The sequence below is a fragment of the Pistacia vera genome, unplaced genomic scaffold (assembly GCF_008641045.1).
Source record: "Pistacia vera cultivar Batoury unplaced genomic scaffold, PisVer_v2 Contig839, whole genome shotgun sequence".
In the NCBI taxonomy this organism is placed as follows: domain Eukaryota; kingdom Viridiplantae; phylum Streptophyta; class Magnoliopsida; order Sapindales; family Anacardiaceae; genus Pistacia; species Pistacia vera.
The window spans coordinates 335,990-356,574 of NW_022196711.1; the positions used below are offsets into that span (position 1 = coordinate 335,990).

Below are 20,585 nucleotides of genomic sequence, written 5' to 3' on the forward strand. Positions count from 1 at the left end.
CCAGTATTCAACGAGTTACTAGCAAACCAGTGTAAGAGGTGTTTTGTAAGTAGAGGTCATGGATCGACGGTGGTGAACGAGATGAATATTATCATACGGAATCAACTAAAAATTAGCTCAGAATAGAAAAACCTAGTTTTATGATGACGATAATCGGTGAGAAATCAGATACTATAATGAGAAGGGCTTTGTAGAGAAGAGACTGAAGGTTCAAATGATAGTAACGAAAAAAAATTTTGCTATTGAAATCGATCAGAACGGTTTTAGGTATTAAATGAATATAAACATGGATTAAAAAAAAAATGATATTTTAAAACTTTTGAATGAAAAAGTGTCATTAAGGCAAACCTTGGGTAGGAAAAAGTGTTTTGTTCTTCAATAATATATGGTTTCTCATTTTGAAACCGACATTCTTCATTCTTACCGTAGCCGTAGGTTTATCAATTAATAATTGAATTATCAACTAAGGGCTAAAACAGGAATTTCTCAGTTACCTTAGCCTTTGAGGTTTTATATGAACAAATATAAAGATTTTTAGGATATTTAGTCATAAAGTAGTTTGACTATCTAGTCCCTTCTTTATTTAAACTAAAGAAAACGAAAAAAATAAAAAAGTTATGTCGGTAGTACTAAAAACAATAATCACTCTTGCTTTTAGCCACTCATGTTTTGAGGCAATAAATGAGTGAAGATATTAATATTAGACCACCTTAGACACTCAAAACCTAATTACTATAACATCTCATTTATCATCTTTATTATTTAAACATTTTGCTTGAAAAATCGTCCTGGATGATCGGATGAAAGATTTATTCGATCGTTAACTTCAAGAATCCGAAAAATTAATTGGTGTATACAAACTGGTCTAAACACCCACAAAAAAAAAAAAAAAAAAAAAAAAAAAAAAAAAAATGCTTCAATGATAACTTGTTAACATTATTCTTACCCACTTTAGACACTTTAAAAATCAAACCTAATTACTATTAACATCAATTTGTCATCTTTCTTTTAATTAATATTTTGCTTGAAGAACCACTCCTGAGTGATCAGATGAGACGATAAAAACTTTTGTATATATTATAGAGATCTCTCTATATTAATAGAGGTAACGAATAAAGGTTTAACCGATCGTTAACTTTAAAACCCTGAAAAAATAATCAACAAAACTACTCTTCCATGCCCGTTAGACTGTAAAAAAATCAAAACCTAATTCCATTAACATCTAATTTGCCATCTTTCTTTTAATTAACATTTTGCTTGAAAAATCATCCAATACAACGATAAAGACTTTGGTATATTACTTAAAAGAATTAACCGATCGTTGAACTTTAAAACCTGAAAAAATAATCCGGAAAAATACTCGAACACTTCGATTAAAAAAAATAATAATAATAATAATTAAATTGCTTGTAACTTAAGTGATTGATAACTAGTCAGTTGTCAGCATTATTACTCGAAATAAATTAGGCGATGGCCCATATACCATATAGTCCACATAATAAATAATAAAATCAATCACATCCTCTACCAAAATTATTACTTGATAAAGCTTTAACTTTCTGGGAAAATTAAGAAACCCTAAATTAAGTTAAGAACCTGATTAATTATCAACTTAATTAAGCTTAAACAAACAACATATAAAGGAAGGGAAAAAAAAAAAGAACTTGCTTTATATATATATACTCATAAATCCACATAAAACAAACAACCCAGATGGACTTAATTATACATACTAATCACCATTAATTAACTCATTATTTACAAAACACATATATGTGTTATTGATTAGTTATTACCTTTTTTTTTTTATACTAAAATATTACTTCGTTAAGTCGGCGACAAGCTGCTCATTCTGGGAACACAAAATATGTTTCATCAGTCCATTCTACTCCACTGCTTCGATCAGTTTTGTTTTTCAATCCTGATCGTGAGACTCTCTTTGTAAAGCATCTGAAAGTTATATGCTTCAAACTCAGATTACTAAGGGTGCTAGATCTTGAGGATACAAGAATTGAACCCTCCAGTACAAAAGGAAATGTTTTGATGTTGCCAGATGCAATGGGAAAGCTGATTCACCTGAGGTATTTCGGGTTCAAAAGCAGTAGCATAGTGGAGTTCCCATCATCCATAAGACACTGGAGGAGCCTAATTGCCCTGGTTGCAACTGGTAATTCTCCCTGCAAGCTACCTACTGATATAGCTAAGCTTCATCAGTTAAGACACCTCATAGCATGTCCTCATGGAAACCTTCACGTCAGCGCTTTAACAAGCCTCCAGACTCTGAGGTATGTAAATTATCGACAATGGGTTGAAATTGATGCAGCAAATCTAATTAATCTGCGAGAGTTGGAGATTCGGGAGATACCTTATGCAGATATGAAGTCCATTTGGCAATTAAAACGCCTACAATCTTTAACATTGCAGACAAAAACATCCTTTGTTAACCTGCATCTCCTTTCTCAATGTCAACATCTCATCAAACTGAAGTTGGAGGGAAAAATAGATGATCTTCCGGGGAACAGGGATGAATTTCCACCAAATCTCACAATCTTGATTTTATATGGCTCAGCACTGAAGGAAGATCCAATGCCAATACTAGAACACTTGCCAAGCTTGAGTATTCTTGACATGGGAAAAAACTCATTCCTAGGATACAAAATGGTTTTCTCTGAAACAGGATTTTCTCAACTCCAAGTTCTACGGATTTCTTGGTTGTGGCTCTTAGAGACGTTAGAGGTGGAGTCAGGAGCTATGCCTAGACTCAAGCATTTCAGCGTTGAAGATTGCAAAAATCTAACGACAGTCCCTGAAAGATTGAGGATGCTTCCACTTCCCCAAGAATGGTAATGCAACCATATGTCTCTGGCCAAGGCATCAATGGGCACTTGGCCTCATATAGGTGAGTTTTGCTTTCTCTATACTGAGTGTGTTTAAAGTTTGAACTATTTTCTTCTTCTGTTTCCAATTCATATATGCTTAGAACAATTTTATACTTGGATATTAATGTTGGATCCTCACCTTGTAAGCTTAGAGGTCAAACGATAATTTGATATCAAAGACAAATTTCGACGTGAATTCACATATTGAACTTAAATATTAATGTTGAGTTCTTACCTGATAACTTAAATTTTTAGATCAAATGGTAGCTTAACCGAGTATCATTACGTGGGAGGATTTATCAAACTTAAATATTAATGTTAGACTCTTACATGATAACTTAAAAGTTTTAGGTCAAAAATCATAACTTAATAGTCAAGAGGAAAGAGGTGCCCATATTGAGTACCATGTTTGGTTTTCTGAGTTATATAGTGATGCATTTTGAAAGGTTTCACTCAGATACTCAAGTACTATAAATCTGTAAATTATCAGATAACTTACTATCCTGAGCATGATAAAACTTAATCCCAGCAGCAAAATACTAAGTTTATTGAAGATGCAGGTGTTAAAACTATAGCCCTTGTGCTTAAAGATTACCAAAAACTTAAGAATCTGGCAATTTCATGGAAATTTAATTTGGTATCAAACAGTTGAGTGTGCACACGTCCAAACCAAAAAGTTCTTCAAGAGAGACTCTACACTCAAAGAATTTATCCCAAACCAAACTTTACATCAAACCAAATCAACCCTTTTAAGTAACCACTAGTATAAATAAACCACTCAATCCCAAAACACAAGTTAAACAAAACCCAAAACTTCAAAACAAAAATGGATTGGTTCTACCCCAAGAGAAGAGGTCCACAGTGGAAACAAGGCTGGACAAACCAAACCTTCACCTCAATTTCATCACCACCACCAGCATTGCTTACAATTTTTGGCATTGTTTTTATCTTATTGTGGGTATCTCAATACACAGGCTACAAGGCTCAGTTGCACATCACAACAGTCAACTTTCAGCTATTTCTCTTCCTGTTGCCACTTCTATTGATTCTCTTAATAGCTTCTTATTCTTCCGGTGGAAGTTACGGCTTCCGGCTACCACGGCTCAACCGTGGACCGATGTACCAGTCGGCTGCAGGGGGCATCCCATGGGGAATTGTCAGCCTAGTGGTGGTGCTTCTGGTTTTGGTCTCTTATCAGTCTTCATTTCATTCAAAGTGGCTTGGAGGAAGTTAAGTTAGTTATATTGTAAGACACAAAATTATGAAGTTGTACTTGTATTGACGTATTGAGTCACATAAATTTAATTAAATTTTACATAGTTTGAATGTTTTAATAGTGTAATTAAATAATTGAATTGATTATTAAATTGATGTATGGAAAGAGGAGGTGAAGCACTAATCTTAATGGGCCAGCCAGGCCTTGAATAAATATTGGACCACGAAGCATATGGTAGGTGTTGATAATTCAATAATATAGTAAACGGCTTTTTTCCATCCAAGGTTTGCCTTAATGACGTTTTCCCACTTAAAAAGTTTCAAAATATCAGTTTTTCGTCCAAAGTTTATATTCTGTTAATATCCAAAATATACTTTATTTTTTCAGCCAGTATTCAACGAGTTACTAGCAAACCAGTGTAAGAGGTGTTTTGTAAAGTAGAGGTCAATGGATCGACGGTGGTGACCGATTGAATATTTATCATCGGAATCAACTAAAAATTAGCTCAGAATAGAAAAACCCTAGTTTTATGATGATCGATAATCGGTGAGAAATCAGATACTATAATGAGAAGGGCTTTGTAGAGAAGAGACTGAAGGTTCAAATGATAGTAACGAAAAAAAAATTTTGCTATTGAAATCGATCAGAATCGGTTTTAGGTATTAACTGAATATAAACATTGGATTAAAAAAAAAATGATATTTTAAAACTTTTTGAATGAAAAAGTGTCATTAAGGCAAACCTTGGGTAGGAAAAAGTCGTTTGTTCTTCAATAATATATGGTTTCTCATTTTGAAACCGACATTCTTCATTCTTACCGTAGCCGTAGGTTTATCAATTAATAATTGAATTATCAACTAAGGGCTAAAACAGGAATTTCTCAGTTACCTTAGCCTTTGAGGTTTTATATGAACAAATATAAAGATTTTTAGGATATTTAGTCATAAAGTAGTTTGACTATCTAGTCCCTTCTTTTATTTAAACTAAAGAAAACGAAAAAAATAAAAAAGTTATGTCGGTAGTACTAAAAACAATAATCACTCTTGCTTTTAGCCACTCATGTTTTGAGGCAATAAATTGAGTGAAGATATTAATATTAGACCCACTTTAGACACTCAAAACCTAATTACTATTAACATCTCATTTATCATCTTTCTTTTATTTAACATTTTGCTTGAAAAATCGTCCTGGATGATCGGATGAAAGATTTATTCGATCGTTAACTTCAAGAATCCGAAAAATTAATTGAAGTGTATACAAACTGGTCTAAACACCCACAAAAAAAAAAAAAAAAAAAAAAAAAAAATTGCTTCAATTGATAACTTGTTAACATTATTTCTTACCCACTTTAGACACTTTAAAAATCAAAACCTAATTACTATTAACATCTAATTTGTCATCTTTCTTTTAATTAATATTTTGCTTGAAGAACCACTCCTGAGTGATCAGATGAGACGATAAAAACTTTTGTATATATTACTTAAGAGATCTCTCTCTATTATTAATAGAGATGACCAATAAAGAGTTTAACCGATTGTTAACTTTAAAACCCTGAAAAAATAATCAACAAACTACTCTTCCATGCCCGTTTTAGACTGTAAAAAAATCAAAACCTAATTCCTATTAACATCTAATTTGCCATCTTTCTTTTAATTAACATTTTGCTTGAAAAATCATCCAATACAACGATAAAGACTTTTGTATATATTACTTAAAAGAATTAACCGATCGTTGAACTTTAAAACCTGAAAAAATAATCCGGAAACTACTCGAACACTTCGATTAAAAAAAATAATAATAATAATAATTAAATTGCTTGTAACTTAAGTGATTGATAACTAGTCAGTTGTCAGCATTATTACTCGAAATAAATTAGGCGATGGCCCATATACCATATAGTCCACATAATAAATAATAAAATCAATCACATCCTCTACCAAAATTATTACTTGATAAAGCTTTAACTTTCTGGGAAAATTAAGAAACCCTAAATTAAGTTTAAGAACCTGATTAATTTATCAACTTAATTAAGCTTAAACAAACAACATATAAAGGAAGGGAAAAAAAAAAAAAAAAAGAACTTGCTTTATATATATATATCTCATAAAATCCACATAAAACAAACAACCCAGATGGACTTAATTATACATACTAATCACCCATTAATTAACTCTATTATTTACAAAACCATATATGTGTTATTGATTAGTTAATTACCTTTTTTTTTTTATCTAAAATATATTGATTTATTTCTCAGAACCAGCTATCCAGAAAGCTAGACTGGAACTGCACAAGAACAAGAAGCAACAAGATTATGGCGGCCACACCCCACGGTGAGCTTCCCTCCGACGGCTGGTAGTGGGTCCGGCGGCGCTTGTCCCAAGGCGAGGAAGAGGTGAAGTACATGTCTGAGTATTCCATGGATGACAGCCAACGAACGAGCAGAATCAACAAAACCGGCGTGGCAAAAAGCACCCAACTGAGCTGTTCTTCGGCCGTTTCAAGAGCTTCCTCGTAGCTGAAATAAGACGATATGCCAAGAAAGATTAATGGGAGGGCTAAGAGCAAGAGAACTGGGTAGGGAAGTGGGCTCAGACTGAATGAATCAAAGATGCTGCTCCTTCTGTAATACCCCATTTGAGTTTTCTGGTTTAAGTTTGAAGACGAAGAAGTTGGAAGCTCTTTAAGTTTTGGTTTTGACAAGTTCAAAAGTTTGGTAAGAATATAGAAGGTTTTGGAGTTTATAGTTGAAACTTAAAATTGTGGCCGTTTGATTTACTGGGTTGCCTGCTATAGAATTAACTTGTACTGCCTGATTCCGACCGTTGATTTCTTGATGTAGTTCCTAATAAAAAAAAGTGCTTTTGAGTAAAAAATAAAAATTAAAAAAATATTATACTTATAACCCAATCTCATATAATTTCTCTCACAGTCCTTAGATGGCAATCCCAGTTTTTTGCTTATAAATTTCCCAAAATTCAAAATTTATTAGCAAAAAACTGGAAGTTGCCACCCACTGATTATGAGATTCAAAAATATTATGGGTCCGTTTGATTTATTATTATGATACTTTTTAGAATAATATTTTGAAAAAAGTTAAATTGGGTGAGTGTTACGATGTAGGATTTGAAAATTAATAAAAATACCTTTTATTTTTATTTATTTACTAAACACTCTTATAATAAAATATTATAAGTTAACAAAAACACTCCCAACCCATCCATTAAATACAAACAGCCGACCACTACCGCCGAAGAGTTGTTGGAATGTTTTTGTAATTTCTAAAAAAAAATTTAAGGGTATTTAGTTAAATTAACAAATTTAAAGGGGTTTAAAAGAAATTAAATAATATAAAATAATATTTTGAGAATAAGTCAATTTTACTGTTTAACTTTATTACTAATAATAGTATTCCCAAGAGTGTAACAAACGAAGCCTATATTTACAATCCAATCTCACAACCCTAATATGACAATAAAGTTGATACTACTATATCAACTGATAACTTTAACTAAACAAAAACAGTCGTTTTTAAGAAATAAACGATCATTCATTCATAAAAAATAGTTGTTTTATTCATAAGGAATGGTCGTCTATTCTTTTATAAAGAATAATCATTTTTTATGAATGAATGTTGTTCTTTCATAAATAATAATTATTTCTTATAAAAGAATGTATAATTATTCGTATTTAATCAAAGTTATTTAGTATCTTGATATGATGAAAGTTGATGTTATAATTATTAGTTTAATTATTACGATAAAGTTATAAGAGAAGATAACGAGATTGTAACATAAACCTAATATTACTCTCTCTCTCTCTCTCGTTTTCAAAAAGTGTTTTTATTTTATTTAATTAAACATTTGTATATAACGTTAAATGTATTTGACTAATAAAATAAGTGCTTTTTGAGGTCCAAAAAAGCACTTATGTAGGCCATTAAGAAGTCAATCTAACGGTGGTGGCACTAATAGAATAAATACAAATCAGTGCAAACCCCAAGCAGGTCACTTCAACTTAACCTACTTTCCCAGCCTGCCTTATATAAAACAATTTACCCAAGATGATAAAACATTGAAAATTATAATACGAAAAAGACAGTTATCTATCGAATTTATGTATCGAATGACATAATCAAATTCTGACTATCGATTAATATTAAATTAAAATTAATTAACGGTTAAGATTTTATTATGTTATTCGGTATATGAATTTAGTATACTACTTCGATGAGTATAGTATTACTCATTATAATATAATTAATCTAACTGGGTGCTATAGAATTAACTTGTACTGCCTGATTCTGATCGTTGATTTCTTGATGTAGTTTCTTAATAAAAAAGTGCTTTTGAGTTTGAGTAAAATAAAGGAGTAATGCTACAGCCACTGATGGTAGTGTACCAAATTTATATACCGAATAACGTAGTAAAATCCTAACCGTTGATTAATACTAAGTTAAAATTAATCAATGGTCAGGATTTTACCACATCATTCGATGCACTACCGTCGGTAGCTGTATTATTTTTCAAAATAAAGAAGACGATATTACACTTATAACACAATCTCATAAATTTTTCTCACAACCCTTAAATGGCAATCTCCAGTTTTTTGCTTATGAATTTCCCAAAATTCAAAATTTATCAGCAAAAACCTAGGAGTTGTCATCTAGAGATTGTGAAAGAGAGTTTGTAAGATTCAAAAATACTATATTTACAATTAAATTTCACAACTTTATCTTACAACCCTAACGTGACAGTAGAGTTGATACTACCACATCAACTGACGATTTTAACTAAACACGAATGCTCGTTCCTTAAAGACAAACGAACGTTCATTCATAAAAAATGATTTTTCCATTCATAAGGAATAGTTGTTCCTTCGTAACGAACAATCAAATAGAATAATTCGTTTCTTCATAAAAAACAATCATTCCTTATGAATGAATTGACGATCATTCATGTTTAGTCAAAGTTAATTAGTACCTTGGGTGTAATGGAAGCTGACGTGACACGTTAAGATTATAAGAAATAATTGTGAGATTAGGTTATAGGATAGTGTATATATATATATACAGAGAGAGACAGAGTAAAACCTCTCTATAGTCATAATAGTGGGACTAGCTAATTTTATTACTATAAAGAAGTTATAACTTAATAGAGGTATAATTACAAAAATTTCTTATTTTATAATTCATATTTTTGTAGTATAGTATTAGGATTTCAATTAATGTTTTAACAGTATTATGATTTCAATACAGCGCTTCAATTACCTACTTTTGAAACGGATAAAAAATTGTGTTTTGTAACCAACAAAGATAAGTGTCATTGATAGAATTGTAAATGCAATTGTTGCATAGTCAAATTAATGTGAAGCCATAGACAACTGTCAATTGTTTTAAGTATTATAAAATTAGGAACCTCGATGTCGATTAATTGCAAGTTACAAATAAAGTAGATAAAGAGAATCAAATAATCATTGTAGAATTGAGTGATCAGATTCGACAACTTCACTACATTAATCGAACAGATATATAATGTTTTTCTCAATCATTCAAATGAGTAACAAGTCATGTATACTTTAACTGAAGAAGAAATCATTGTTATAATTAAACAAAATGAAAAATGAAATAATGACAAAGATGATAATAGAGAAATACAAAAAGTTTTGTGCCAATAAGCTCTAAACATAGTTTAAAAAATATAAATATTTTAATTTCAACAAGAAGATGTATATGCTAACAGGTAATATATCCAAGTTAAAAGATGTATAAACTCTAAAACATTGAATGTGTTTGACTAATAAAAGAAGTGCTCCAAAAAAAAGCACTTATGTAGGCCATTAAATGTAGTCAATGTAATGGTTGATTGCACTAACAGAAGATTAGAAAATATTAATCAGTGCAAACCCCAAGCATGTCACTTCAACTTAACCTACTTTCCCAGCCTGCCTTATAACATTATATTATAATTGTCAATGTTTCCAAGATGATAAAACATTGACAATTATAATATAATTGTTCTAAATACAGTTGTTGGAACCTATTTGGTGATGAGATTTTGGATAAGATTATACGACTTATGTGACCCCATGACTTCATGATCCCCCACATTTCTTTCTCTTCCTCTTTGTCTTGCCAATTTACTGTGTTGTTTCCAGTGTAGGTGGCAAAAAGCTTTGTCATGTGAATAACCAATGGCCTATTCCAGCTTTCTTGACTAACTCAATGCAAATAAAATGGCAAAATTCACCCATTTTGCCCCAAAATCCATGGAATAACCCAACGGACTCCCATGCCTTTAACCTAAAGCTTGGCAATTTTACTTGTAAGCACATGGAGACCTTTTCATTACAAGTTTATTTTTGACACTATTTTAAAACCCAACCCAACCCGGCCCAACAACAATTGAAGACTGTTAAGGCTTTTGAAGAGAAACTTTCAATGAGTGCAATGATGGCAATAGCGTCGATCTCTCATGAGTGACTCGACCAGAAATTACAAAGCAATATCGTCAAAAAAATCTCGCTGTCGCCAACGATTGGGGAGGCGAACAAGGGAGAGGTAACATGAGTTTTAGTCAGAAGACTAAGGAGAGTGTTTTTGTGGTAATGGGGATCGTCGTCACCAAAAACAAGCCCTATTTCCTAACACCGACTGTATTATTGGGTGTATTTTTACAAGATTTTAAACCTATGAAGACTTACAGGTAATTTTTAAGAGTATTTTTGTTAGATTTCAAACCTTGTTAAACTAGTCAACTCGAGACCAAACCACTTTGCTAGGTTTAACCCCGGGTTAGGTTTTAAAACATTGGTTTTCAATCCATCCATGGCGCCAAATGATTTCGATAACAGAGAAGATACATTACCAGTTAACAACCGCAAGACATTCAAGAAATTTTGCAGGCAACAGAGTATGATAGTTCAATGTAAACAAACCAATTTGCAGATTAGTAAAACTATATATACAGTTCGGATCACAGTGGTGGCAAGACTTTATACCATTTCGTATACTTTTGGGTTAACATGTACCTAAGACTAACAAAAATGTGCGTGATTATCCAAGTCAGCTGCCAGGAGCTGAATGAAAAATCACTGCACCCGGTTACAGTCTGAGGGAATAGACACACTCTCAACAGAAAAAGCCATTGTGGCGTTAATTTAGAACATAGTGTGCTTCGCATAATTGTTACAATCTCATGATGCTATCTTAAAAGATGTTAGAAGTATTGATGGTCCAAACTAATATTTGCCAATATATCCCACCTGAAGAAAAATGGAGATCAGACCTTTCCTTCATATCGGAAATTCAGTTTGTAATCGTGCTGCAAAGTTGCTAGAGTGTTTCTGCAAGGACCCTCTACAGAAACATTTAGACCAGAATAAAGGTTAGACTGAACCAAGATGTCAAACTTTTAATAAGATCCTATGTAAAAGATTCTTACCTCCAAATACAGTATGAAGATATTGAAGATCATCAGCAGAGCAAGCATCTATTAAAGCATATACACCTGGTTTCAGAGCTTCATCTATTTCCCTGCAAGTTGTTTAAGAAGGAAAACAATTTTGTTATTGCACGTCGTCAAGCATCTCATTGAACAGGAGAGATAGATTAGATCTTGCTATGCACCGATTGATAGGCAAGGTGACAAGAAGGTGCTAGACAATACCTTCTGATGCCAGTTTTGAGGGGACCATATCCTGAATAAACCCATATGTAATTTGATAAAAACTTGAAACAGTGCCGGCCGAAAACATCTTTTTGTTGTCTTACCTGTAGACAAAAAAAGGACAATTTAGAGGAGGAAAGACAAATGGATTATTATCCATAATCCTACATATGTTGATTCAACATTGACGATTTTATATAAATTTCTCAATATGTATACATTGTTCAAAACGTCACCCACCTCTTCATAAATCCTTCGGAGAAAACAAGCGCACTTTACGCCCTCCTGTACTTCCCATGAGAAATAACCTTTTCTGACCACTAAATCAGTATCCACTGTCTCCAAACAATGAAGAAGAACACGAACAGATTCTTCAAGTAGAGCAATGCACTGCTCACACTCACTAGAAATTACATGATAATCAGTTCAAATAGCATGTAATGCCTACTTTTACAGGGAAAGAAGCAGAAATGGAACTAGAATCAGAGAGTATGTACGCAACCAAGAACCAGAAGATTCATCATACCAGCATTCTAATATTCCTATTAGCTGACAACAAAATAATTATTATATTGGGAAAGGAGTTTAATGCATATTATTCATGGACTGAACTGAGGCAAAACTGCTTATTAGAATTTAACGGCTGATGTTCTGAACAACAATAACCAGGTAAATTATGGAATGAACTAACGAGGCAAAAGCTACCTTTTGTGATGCTTCAGGATCGTATACAACAGCTTGCAACATGCAGCAAATAGGCTTATCGAGAATTGCCGATCCACAGACCAGGAATTCATGCTAGCAACATTCTTACTGTTTTGCTTATCTGAATACATTGCAGGAGTAGATTGAACTGGGGCCTGTGGGAGTCTAAGTTGACATATATCCTGAAAAAGTGCTGCAGGGATGCGTATAGACTGGGCTACATGCCAGGAATCCATTTGGAACAAAGCATGTTTTCCAGAAATTCTTGTCAGCACTTCAACGCACATAAGAATCACTGATCCTGGATCTGGTCCATTATTACCATCATTACTTGCTGGCTTTCCATAGAAAATTAATGGACTCTGCAAGTGCACAACAACATTGAACAGGGCAGCGATAAAGTTCTGGATATGCCTTTTAACCACGCCTAGCCGTTTACGACCTATACAGAAAATAAATTGTTAGGCCAAAAATGACCAAATTATCAAAACAAAAGCTCTTATGAATAATAAATAAATGTAAAGATTTCAACAGCCATCATCTTGTGCTGCGCAGCAATGAGTAAAGAAATTCTGTACTTTCACATATGCTAGTCAAGCCTTCTTCAAAATTTAAAACACTTCACATTTACATAACTAGAAATAACTAAGTGTTTTATGAGATGTAAAAATAAAATGAACATCACTATATGATTTCCCATAGCATGTGAAGTACATAATTTCCTTCAGATGCCACATAATATAGTCCATTTTTGGAAAAGTCAAAGTACATATGTAATAATAATTCTATACCAACATTCTCTACATTTCTGTTTGTTGAAGGCAAATGCATTAAATAAAGTTAAAATGAAGTGGTTACAGAAACTAACAAACCTATTTAAAGTTAATCCATCAAGTTATGTGCTCAAAGAGTTAAACTTTAAAAAGTGGACCAACAAATTTAACCCTGAGGGACTATTAGATGTGGCATTCATTTGTGAAATTCACTTAAAAGTGGACATGCATCTGAAAATGCCCCCATACTGAGTGCTCCAAGAAACATAAAGGATCAATTAAAGATTCTTTAAACTATACAATAAGGTGATCTTGATAAATGAGCTGATATAGTACTACCTGAAACATATTCTAGAACTAGATCCAAGGAGTCAATGCCAGCTGCAACAATTGAGGACACCTTGCCACCATCTCCACTTCCAGTACTTATATTGTAGGTCACTGAGCAGCCTCCTTGCACTCCCACTAGTGATCTCTCTATAGCCTTTACTGCAGATAACAGGTGCAAATCCGATGGTTTCTTTATGAACACTTTGAAAGACATCCTCAACCTAGCTTTAAACTCATCCAAGCAATATGGTCCATGAGAAAGAGATGCTTCAGATAAGTCCATACTACAATCAAGTATTTTAGTACTTGATTCAGTCTCATGAGATGCTAAAGTAGCTTTCTTTCCCTGCAAAGATATGCATTTTCCTATCGCTCTTAAGTGTAACTCTATCAGCCTGGTGTACACATTTCTAGTCAACATCGGATTAGTTAAAGGGAAGTGGTTCCCTAATTCTTCTAGATAACTCAGAACACCATCTAGCCAAACAAAAGTAAATGGTTGTGGCACCTCAATCATGTCTGCCAACTGCAACAACAAGAATTCTGAAATGCCAATAAAAGTGGGCACTAAGCCTGAAGAGAAGGGAGTTCTACTCCTCTGCAGATTTAGTCTCAAAATAGCAGAAGAAGCAATTAATAGCCGTCTCAGAGAAAAAGCTGCCTCAGGATGATCACCTTTCAGCAAACCATGCAACAAATGCCTGTTAAAACATTGAAGCTCAAGTAAATCATTATTAGCGAGAACAGTGGCAGGAGAGTTTGCATCTTCCAACTCTGACCTATTATTATGAACAACCATTGTCCTTGAGTCCTCATCAATACCAACTGATTCTGCACATGTCCTCAAAGTTCCTAAGTTCTCAGTCATTGCATCACATCTTTCAAGAAAAAACTCCCCAGATGTTGGCGGATCCTCGCCGTAGTCCAACTTCTGAAAGGTTTGCTCAACAACCAAAATGTTCAAAAATGAAGAAGTAACATCAGCAAATACATCGATATAATGGTTTAGTTTAGAGATAGGTTCACACTTCCACCTTAACAATTTCAGTTTATCACCATTTTTTTCATCACTGTGATTTGCAGCAGATGCTAAGCCCCACAGAATCCCACTAAAGCACGAAACTAGAGAAGATAATTTATTCAAATTAACAACTTTACCACAAACTCCCACTTTTCTATCACAAAGTGCATCCTTCAAAGACACAAGTAAGTTTTGTGCCTGTTCCTCTAAACTATCCATAACAAGGAACATGCTTTTCCAAGCTTCAAATTCTTTGAAAGAATCAAGACAGGGACCACTCTCCTTTAAATTATTCTGTTCATGAAAAACTTCAGAACTGGGTTTCCCTTTGCAAGGCTGATCAAATAATATAAACGAATTAACTGCACTATTTAAATGGTATTTACTTAATGTCAAGAATATGTACGATGTGTGGTCTATCAGTGAAAAGATCATATCTCTGATTTCACTAGAGCCATCATCTGAAAGTGCTTCTTGAAGTCCAATTACCAGAAACACTGACTTGAAAAGCCACAAAACAAAATCTGAACCCTCAGAGAGCATCGGAATTGGTGATGATTGACTATCTTCTGTCTTTTCTTCACAAGATGCCATAATTATATATTTCAAGGTCCTACGACAGGACACAAACAATCTGAAGAAGTCGTAACGACTACAGGAGAACAATGCATCATGACATTTTAACAAACAGCCAACCAAAATCCTGAAAACACAATGACTATGTTAATAATAATTCTGTATCTCTGATGCAGAAATAGAAATCAAAGCAAAAGCTAAACTGTGACTAAGAGACTTAGAGAGTTCACCTTTCAAGATTGAGTATACAAGTCGTATAAAGTGAGAATGATTTTGAGTTCAAATATGCTTTAGGCATCCAACATAAAAGATTAAGCAAACTCTGACAAGCTGTAAATTTCATGCTGGCAAATTTGACGGCCTTTTTTTCCTTGCAAACTGTTTTAGGTAGCTTATCAAGTGAATGAGAAACTGATTTTGCCACTGAAATTGAATCACTTGAAACATTTTTGGTGCCTGAAACAACCAGTGATGACTTTTCAATTTCACTTAAAATTGTTGTCCAATTAGGTGATGTACGGAAATCAACATCTCTGATTGAAAAATCACTGAATAATGACAACGATGATTGCTCCAATAAATGACAAAATCTTGATGCCAAATTCCTGCGAACAAACTAGTAAAAGAGATAGTATGAACATCATGAGATACAATGAAAAAACTCCATGCAAATTTCATAGAAAATATATGAAATTAAAAGAAAACAGAAAAGATGTAACACAAAAATAAGCACAGGCTTACATACAGAACTGTGTAGAAGCTCGCATGCCTGTATGTGAGATGCACATATGTCCATGCAAGAGCGAGGACTTTAATTTCCAAAAGTCTTACCTTATGTTCATACAGAAAGGAGTCTCTCAGAAGTTCAGCCGAGATTTGATGCACAGTCACTGCTTTCAAATGGCCAGCCTCATTTATGCTGTGCTTTCCAAAACTGGAAAAGTTGTTTGTTACACAAGAACAGGAAGTATGAATTAAAACTGAAAGGAACATCTTTAACTTCTTAGATGCAGCATGAGTGCACCAAATATCAATATTTTGGCTAACAATCCACCAAACTGCAGTGGGCAATGATTTTTCATCCATAGCACAAACACTCATATTCCATTTATCACTTGCGTGCAGCTCTTGGACACATTTATCCTCAAAAGATACATCATCAGAGCTGGAGATTACAGGATGCATATTTTCCACCAATGAGACATATCCCATCATGAATTCAGTAAGAACTGCTGCCTCTTTATTCAAAACTGAGATGCGCTTTCTCCACTTTTTGCACTTCTTGCGATACTGTGACAAGTCAGATTTACCAAGCAAGTTGAATTGGACTGCATTTTCATTATTCTGCAGTAAATATTCGAGAGACTTTATTTGCCTGTTCAAATCGACAAGCCTCTGAAGTGCCATAGTAAGCAATACATATATCAGAGGGCAGCATTCTGCAACATCGTCCTTAATATAAATGTCTGAAAAAAAATTTATAACATTAATAAGAGAATTTGAAGGTTGAACGCCCCAAGAAAAATAGCCTTCATCAGTCCAATCAGTCTTCTCCATCCAATCCCTCCCAGAGTATGCCATTAAGGAATCTCCCATCGTAGCTGACATCTTTTTAGATGAATCAGGGGGCATAAGGCTAATTGCTTGCTTGTATAGGCTTCGGCAGGACACATACAACCGAAAGAAGAATACAAAGATCCACTTAGCTGATAATCCACATTTCAGCGAATCATTATTATTTCCAGACATTCCATTCTTGAAAGTTCTTCCTGTTACAGAAAAAAGGAAATCATTGACACTGTCTACCTGCAGCTGTACCAGTCCATTAATGAAAGGACAAATTACAGTCATCAGGTCCTTTATAGAAAGCCCAACAAGATTACTGTTTCCTGTAGTGACAATAAGTGAATCTAGCACTAGCAGGTAGATTTCAGACAAATCTCTTCCCAAAAGTTCTGCTTGCAGATCAAAACCCAGAATGGCACAATCTCTTGCTTTCAAGTTGTTGAATTCTTTTCCATCAGCCACTGCACAACTTTCTTTCATCCAATTCATGGATTCAGATATATCTGCAGTTAACTGTCGAATACATCCACTTCCTTGCCCTTCTGGCATGGATCTAATAGCATTTTGAATGGAGAATTTAAATTCTTGTGAGCATGATAGCACCTCCACTGATTTTGCATATGCTTGACAAGGTAAAGAATTCATACCAGACAGAAATCTACTATAACTGGTTTCACCATTGTTGTCACGTGATACTAAAAGCCTCACTGCTTTGCACAGTGCAAAGACAACATTATTCACCTACAATAGTTTGAAAGTATAAGATCAGGCACGCAGATAAAAAAATTTGTCTGACCAAATATTCATCAACAAAAAGAAGACCAAGATGTCAAAGGGTAAGATACGATAAAGATTGATAGCATAACAAAAGTTAATCAATACACTTTCCAAAAATAAAAATTCAAGCCCAACTGACCTATCATCCACCCTCCCCCTCACCCCAGCACCCAAGCTCCATACAACAGAAACTATCTTAACTGGGAAATGTCAGAGGAATTGGATGCAAAACAGGTATTAAGAGTATAAAATTTACCATCTGCAATTTATTTAACCATGTGACACCAAGCATTTCCACCCTCACACCAGGCTAAAAGCTAAAACTGTAATTAATTTAATCATGTGACACCAAGTATTTCCACACTTACAGAAGACTAAAAGCTAAAACCATGCAAATATGTGGGAAATATTCTACTAACCTGGCGAAGTTCGCCATAGAGATTAATTAACTGGCATCCAAGGTCTAGTATTGGGGTAGTTAACAAGCACTGATCTGGTGCATCCACAGAAGAAAGGCCAATGGCTAAGTAAGAAAGCATCATGAGCCACAAGCTTTCTAAATCATTTCCAATAACCTGATATTCAATATCTAAAAGGTACCCCACAGAAACAAGCAGTTCCCTGGCCAAAGAACTGAACATCTCCTTCTGTGTCCCATGAGCTATGTCACAATTTGACAAACTGGCAGCAAATGACATAACTGCACCATGAACCTTCGTCAAGAAATTGAAGCAAGCTCCTTCGGAGATATCCTCCGTTCTTAGATATACTTTTTCATGCGCAAAGCTGGAAAGTAAACTGTTAATAGATTTGAGTGTGCAACAAACATCCAACAATGCAAGCCCCGGTACCAGTTTAGCTTGAACATATCCATTCATCTCAAACAACAGAGGCTCCATAATCTGTATAAAAAATTCAAAAAGTGACTTTCTAGTTTCTGCATTCAAATTACTTGCAGAATAACTCTTGTCTGGAAGTGCACTACTACTCCCAAATGAATCTACAGAAACATGACCTAATACATTCTTTTCCAACTGCATTGAAGCTCCATTTTTCCCTACACTCTTGGCACTTTCAGAAAAAACTGAAACTCCTTTTTGTTTGCTTACTCGATCAACAAGCAGGTGAAACAGTTGTCCTATGCCACTCAACACTGATACGTTCTTTGCAGTCATAATGCTCTCCAATTTATCAAATAAATGTCTATGGTAACTCTTAACAGCTGTTTTTGAATCTCCTGATTTTCTCTCATGGGATGCAAGATACTTCTCTGTAGCACGCAAGCCCAGAAATCCATCAATATGGGTTGGATGGAACAACCCATTAGACAGAACTTCTTCAAGCAAGATTAGAAGGTTTCTTGTCTGATCGGAAATATTAGCATCGCTCTGAAATTTCAACATACCCAACAAGTGCAAAAGTGACTCAAGAAGTTTATCCACAAAATCGCGAAACCCATTTTTCCGAGTTGGATGAGTCCTTAAAAACTTGGCAAATGGCTCAAGCACCAAACAAGAGAATTGCAGGACAAAAGCATCTGCATAGCCACCATCACTCTTCTGAGAGTGAATTTTGAGAACAAGTTGAAGAATTGGATCAACAGTGGAAATCCACAAGTCCAGATTTTCATTCAACAAGCCACCTTCCCATGAGAATACCAAAGAAAGACAATCAAGTACAACACTATACAATTCATAACCTCCACCAACAGAAAACGACTCTTTGAAACCTGAAGAATTCTCATTCACCAAAGACAATGCATTTCTTGCAATACAACCAATAGCGCGCAAAAGATTCCGTGATATACTCAAAGAAACGTGCCATTTCAAAGACTCCTCCAAACAGAACTTGAAAATCACCCAGCATCTGAAGTCCAAGCATGTCTCAATAACTCCCGACTGATTTTTCCCTCCATCAACTTTACCTTTCTTTTCGGTAGAAATCAATAATGACTGAACCCAATCACTCAGAAAAACAATTAATCTTGATGTTTTCACCGTTTCATTCTCCTCATTCTCATCACTTTCTCCTCCTTTCGCTCTCGAATTAACGAAACAAAATACTAGTTCCACCTTCCTGCATCAAAATCCCTTCACCAGTCAAATAAAAAAAATCCAATACTCCAAAATAAATTGTAAAATAAAAAAAAAAAAATGACATAACCAAACTAACTATAGAAAGACAAAACAAAGAAAAAAAACTACTTTTGAATATCAATATCTTTGTTCTGTATCGAGAGAATCAGCTTTAAATTCCTCCATGGACGCTCTTCTTCGAGATTCTGGTCCGGTTCTACTTCAACTACTGCCGGTTCGTTCTCTGGTAAATTAATACGGTGGGCTTTAGTTGGTCTTATTTCCTCTTGCTGAGAAGTTAGCTTTCTCTTCTTCTTTTTCGCCAATTTGACCGATAAATCGGCCATATCTGAATGTGCTAGATTTCGGAGTTTGGCCGATGGCCTTCGGAGAGGGTAACAGGGTTTAACGGAGAAGGTATTCAGGTAGGGTTTAACGAAGAACGGGTATATCCNATAACCAAACTAACTATAGAAAGACAAAACAAAGAAAAAAAACTACTTTTGAATATCAATATCTTTGTTCTGTATCGAGAGAATCAGCTTTAAATTCCTCCATGGACGCTCTTCTTCGAGATTCTGGTCCGGTTCTACTTCAACTACTGCCGGTTCGTTCTCTGGTAAATTAATACGGTGGGCTTTAGTTGGTCTTATTTCCTCTTGCTGAGAAGTTAGCTTTCTCTTCTTCTTTTTCGCCGATTTGACGGATAAATCCGCCATATCTGAATGTGCTAGATTTCGGAGTTTGGCCGATGGCCTTCGGAGAGGGTAACAGGGTTTAACGGAGAAGGTATTCAGGTAGGGTTTAACGAAGAACGGGTATACCCCCTTATTTTTCTCTAAGTACACCCACTTTTTAAATTATTTTTTTTAAAAGAAAATTAATTTATAAATCTCTATGGGTGCGTTTGGTTTAGTATTTTTGACAGGATTTTAGGGATAATATTAGGTTATTAGATAGGGGAGTATTACGAGGTAAATTTTAAAAATTTGTGAAAACG

General features: G+C 34.3%; 3 protein-coding genes across 3 annotated transcripts; 1 reads left to right on the top strand and 2 right to left on the bottom strand.

The window, feature by feature from the left end:
• Positions 1–1,839: 1,839 nt before the first annotated feature.
• LOC116118180 (putative disease resistance RPP13-like protein 2) lies at positions 1,840–4,151 on the top strand. The gene is made up of 2 exons (XM_031404146.1): positions 1,840–2,899; positions 3,854–4,151. Exon 1 carries the CDS (start codon positions 2,044–2,046, stop codon positions 2,845–2,847), a length of 804 nt encoding a protein of 267 aa, XP_031260006.1. The 5' UTR covers positions 1,840–2,043; the 3' UTR covers positions 2,848–2,899; positions 3,854–4,151.
• A 2,162-nt stretch (positions 4,152–6,313) lies between these two features.
• LOC116118203 lies at positions 6,314–6,823 on the bottom strand. Its single transcript, XM_031404176.1, has one exon. It carries the CDS (start codon positions 6,730–6,732, stop codon positions 6,349–6,351), a length of 384 nt encoding a protein of 127 aa, XP_031260036.1. The 5' UTR covers positions 6,733–6,823; the 3' UTR covers positions 6,314–6,348.
• A 4,196-nt stretch (positions 6,824–11,019) lies between these two features.
• Positions 11,020–20,026, bottom strand: LOC116118175. Its single transcript, XM_031404140.1, has 10 exons — positions 19,715–20,026; positions 17,930–19,586; positions 15,999–17,474; positions 15,398–15,783; positions 13,580–15,294; positions 12,468–12,909; positions 12,003–12,165; positions 11,763–11,866; positions 11,538–11,629; positions 11,020–11,452 (listed from the first exon to the last, which is right to left on the bottom strand). Exons 1-10 carry the CDS (start codon positions 19,930–19,932, stop codon positions 11,376–11,378), a joined length of 6,330 nt encoding a protein of 2,109 aa, XP_031260000.1. The 5' UTR covers positions 19,933–20,026; the 3' UTR covers positions 11,020–11,375.
• Positions 20,027–20,585: the final 559 nt, after the last annotated feature.

Coding starts and splice junctions, on each gene's coding strand:
- LOC116118175 (XM_031404140.1), bottom strand. CDS start 19,932: ATGGCCGATTTATCGGTCAAATTGGCGAAAAAGAAGAAGAGAAAGCTA. Junction 12,910..13,579: donor AGTTCTAGAATATGTTTCAG/GTAGTACTATAT, acceptor TTTTCTGTATAG/GTCGTAAACGGCTAGGCGTG. Junction 11,630..11,762: donor CTCAAAACTGGCATCAGAAG/GTATTGTCTAGC, acceptor AACAACTTGCAG/GGAAATAGATGAAGCTCTGA.
- LOC116118203 (XM_031404176.1), bottom strand. CDS start 6,732: ATGGGGTATTACAGAAGGAGCAGCATCTTTGATTCATTCAGTCTGAGC.
- LOC116118180 (XM_031404146.1), top strand. CDS start 2,044: ATGTTGCCAGATGCAATGGGAAAGCTGATTCACCTGAGGTATTTCGGG.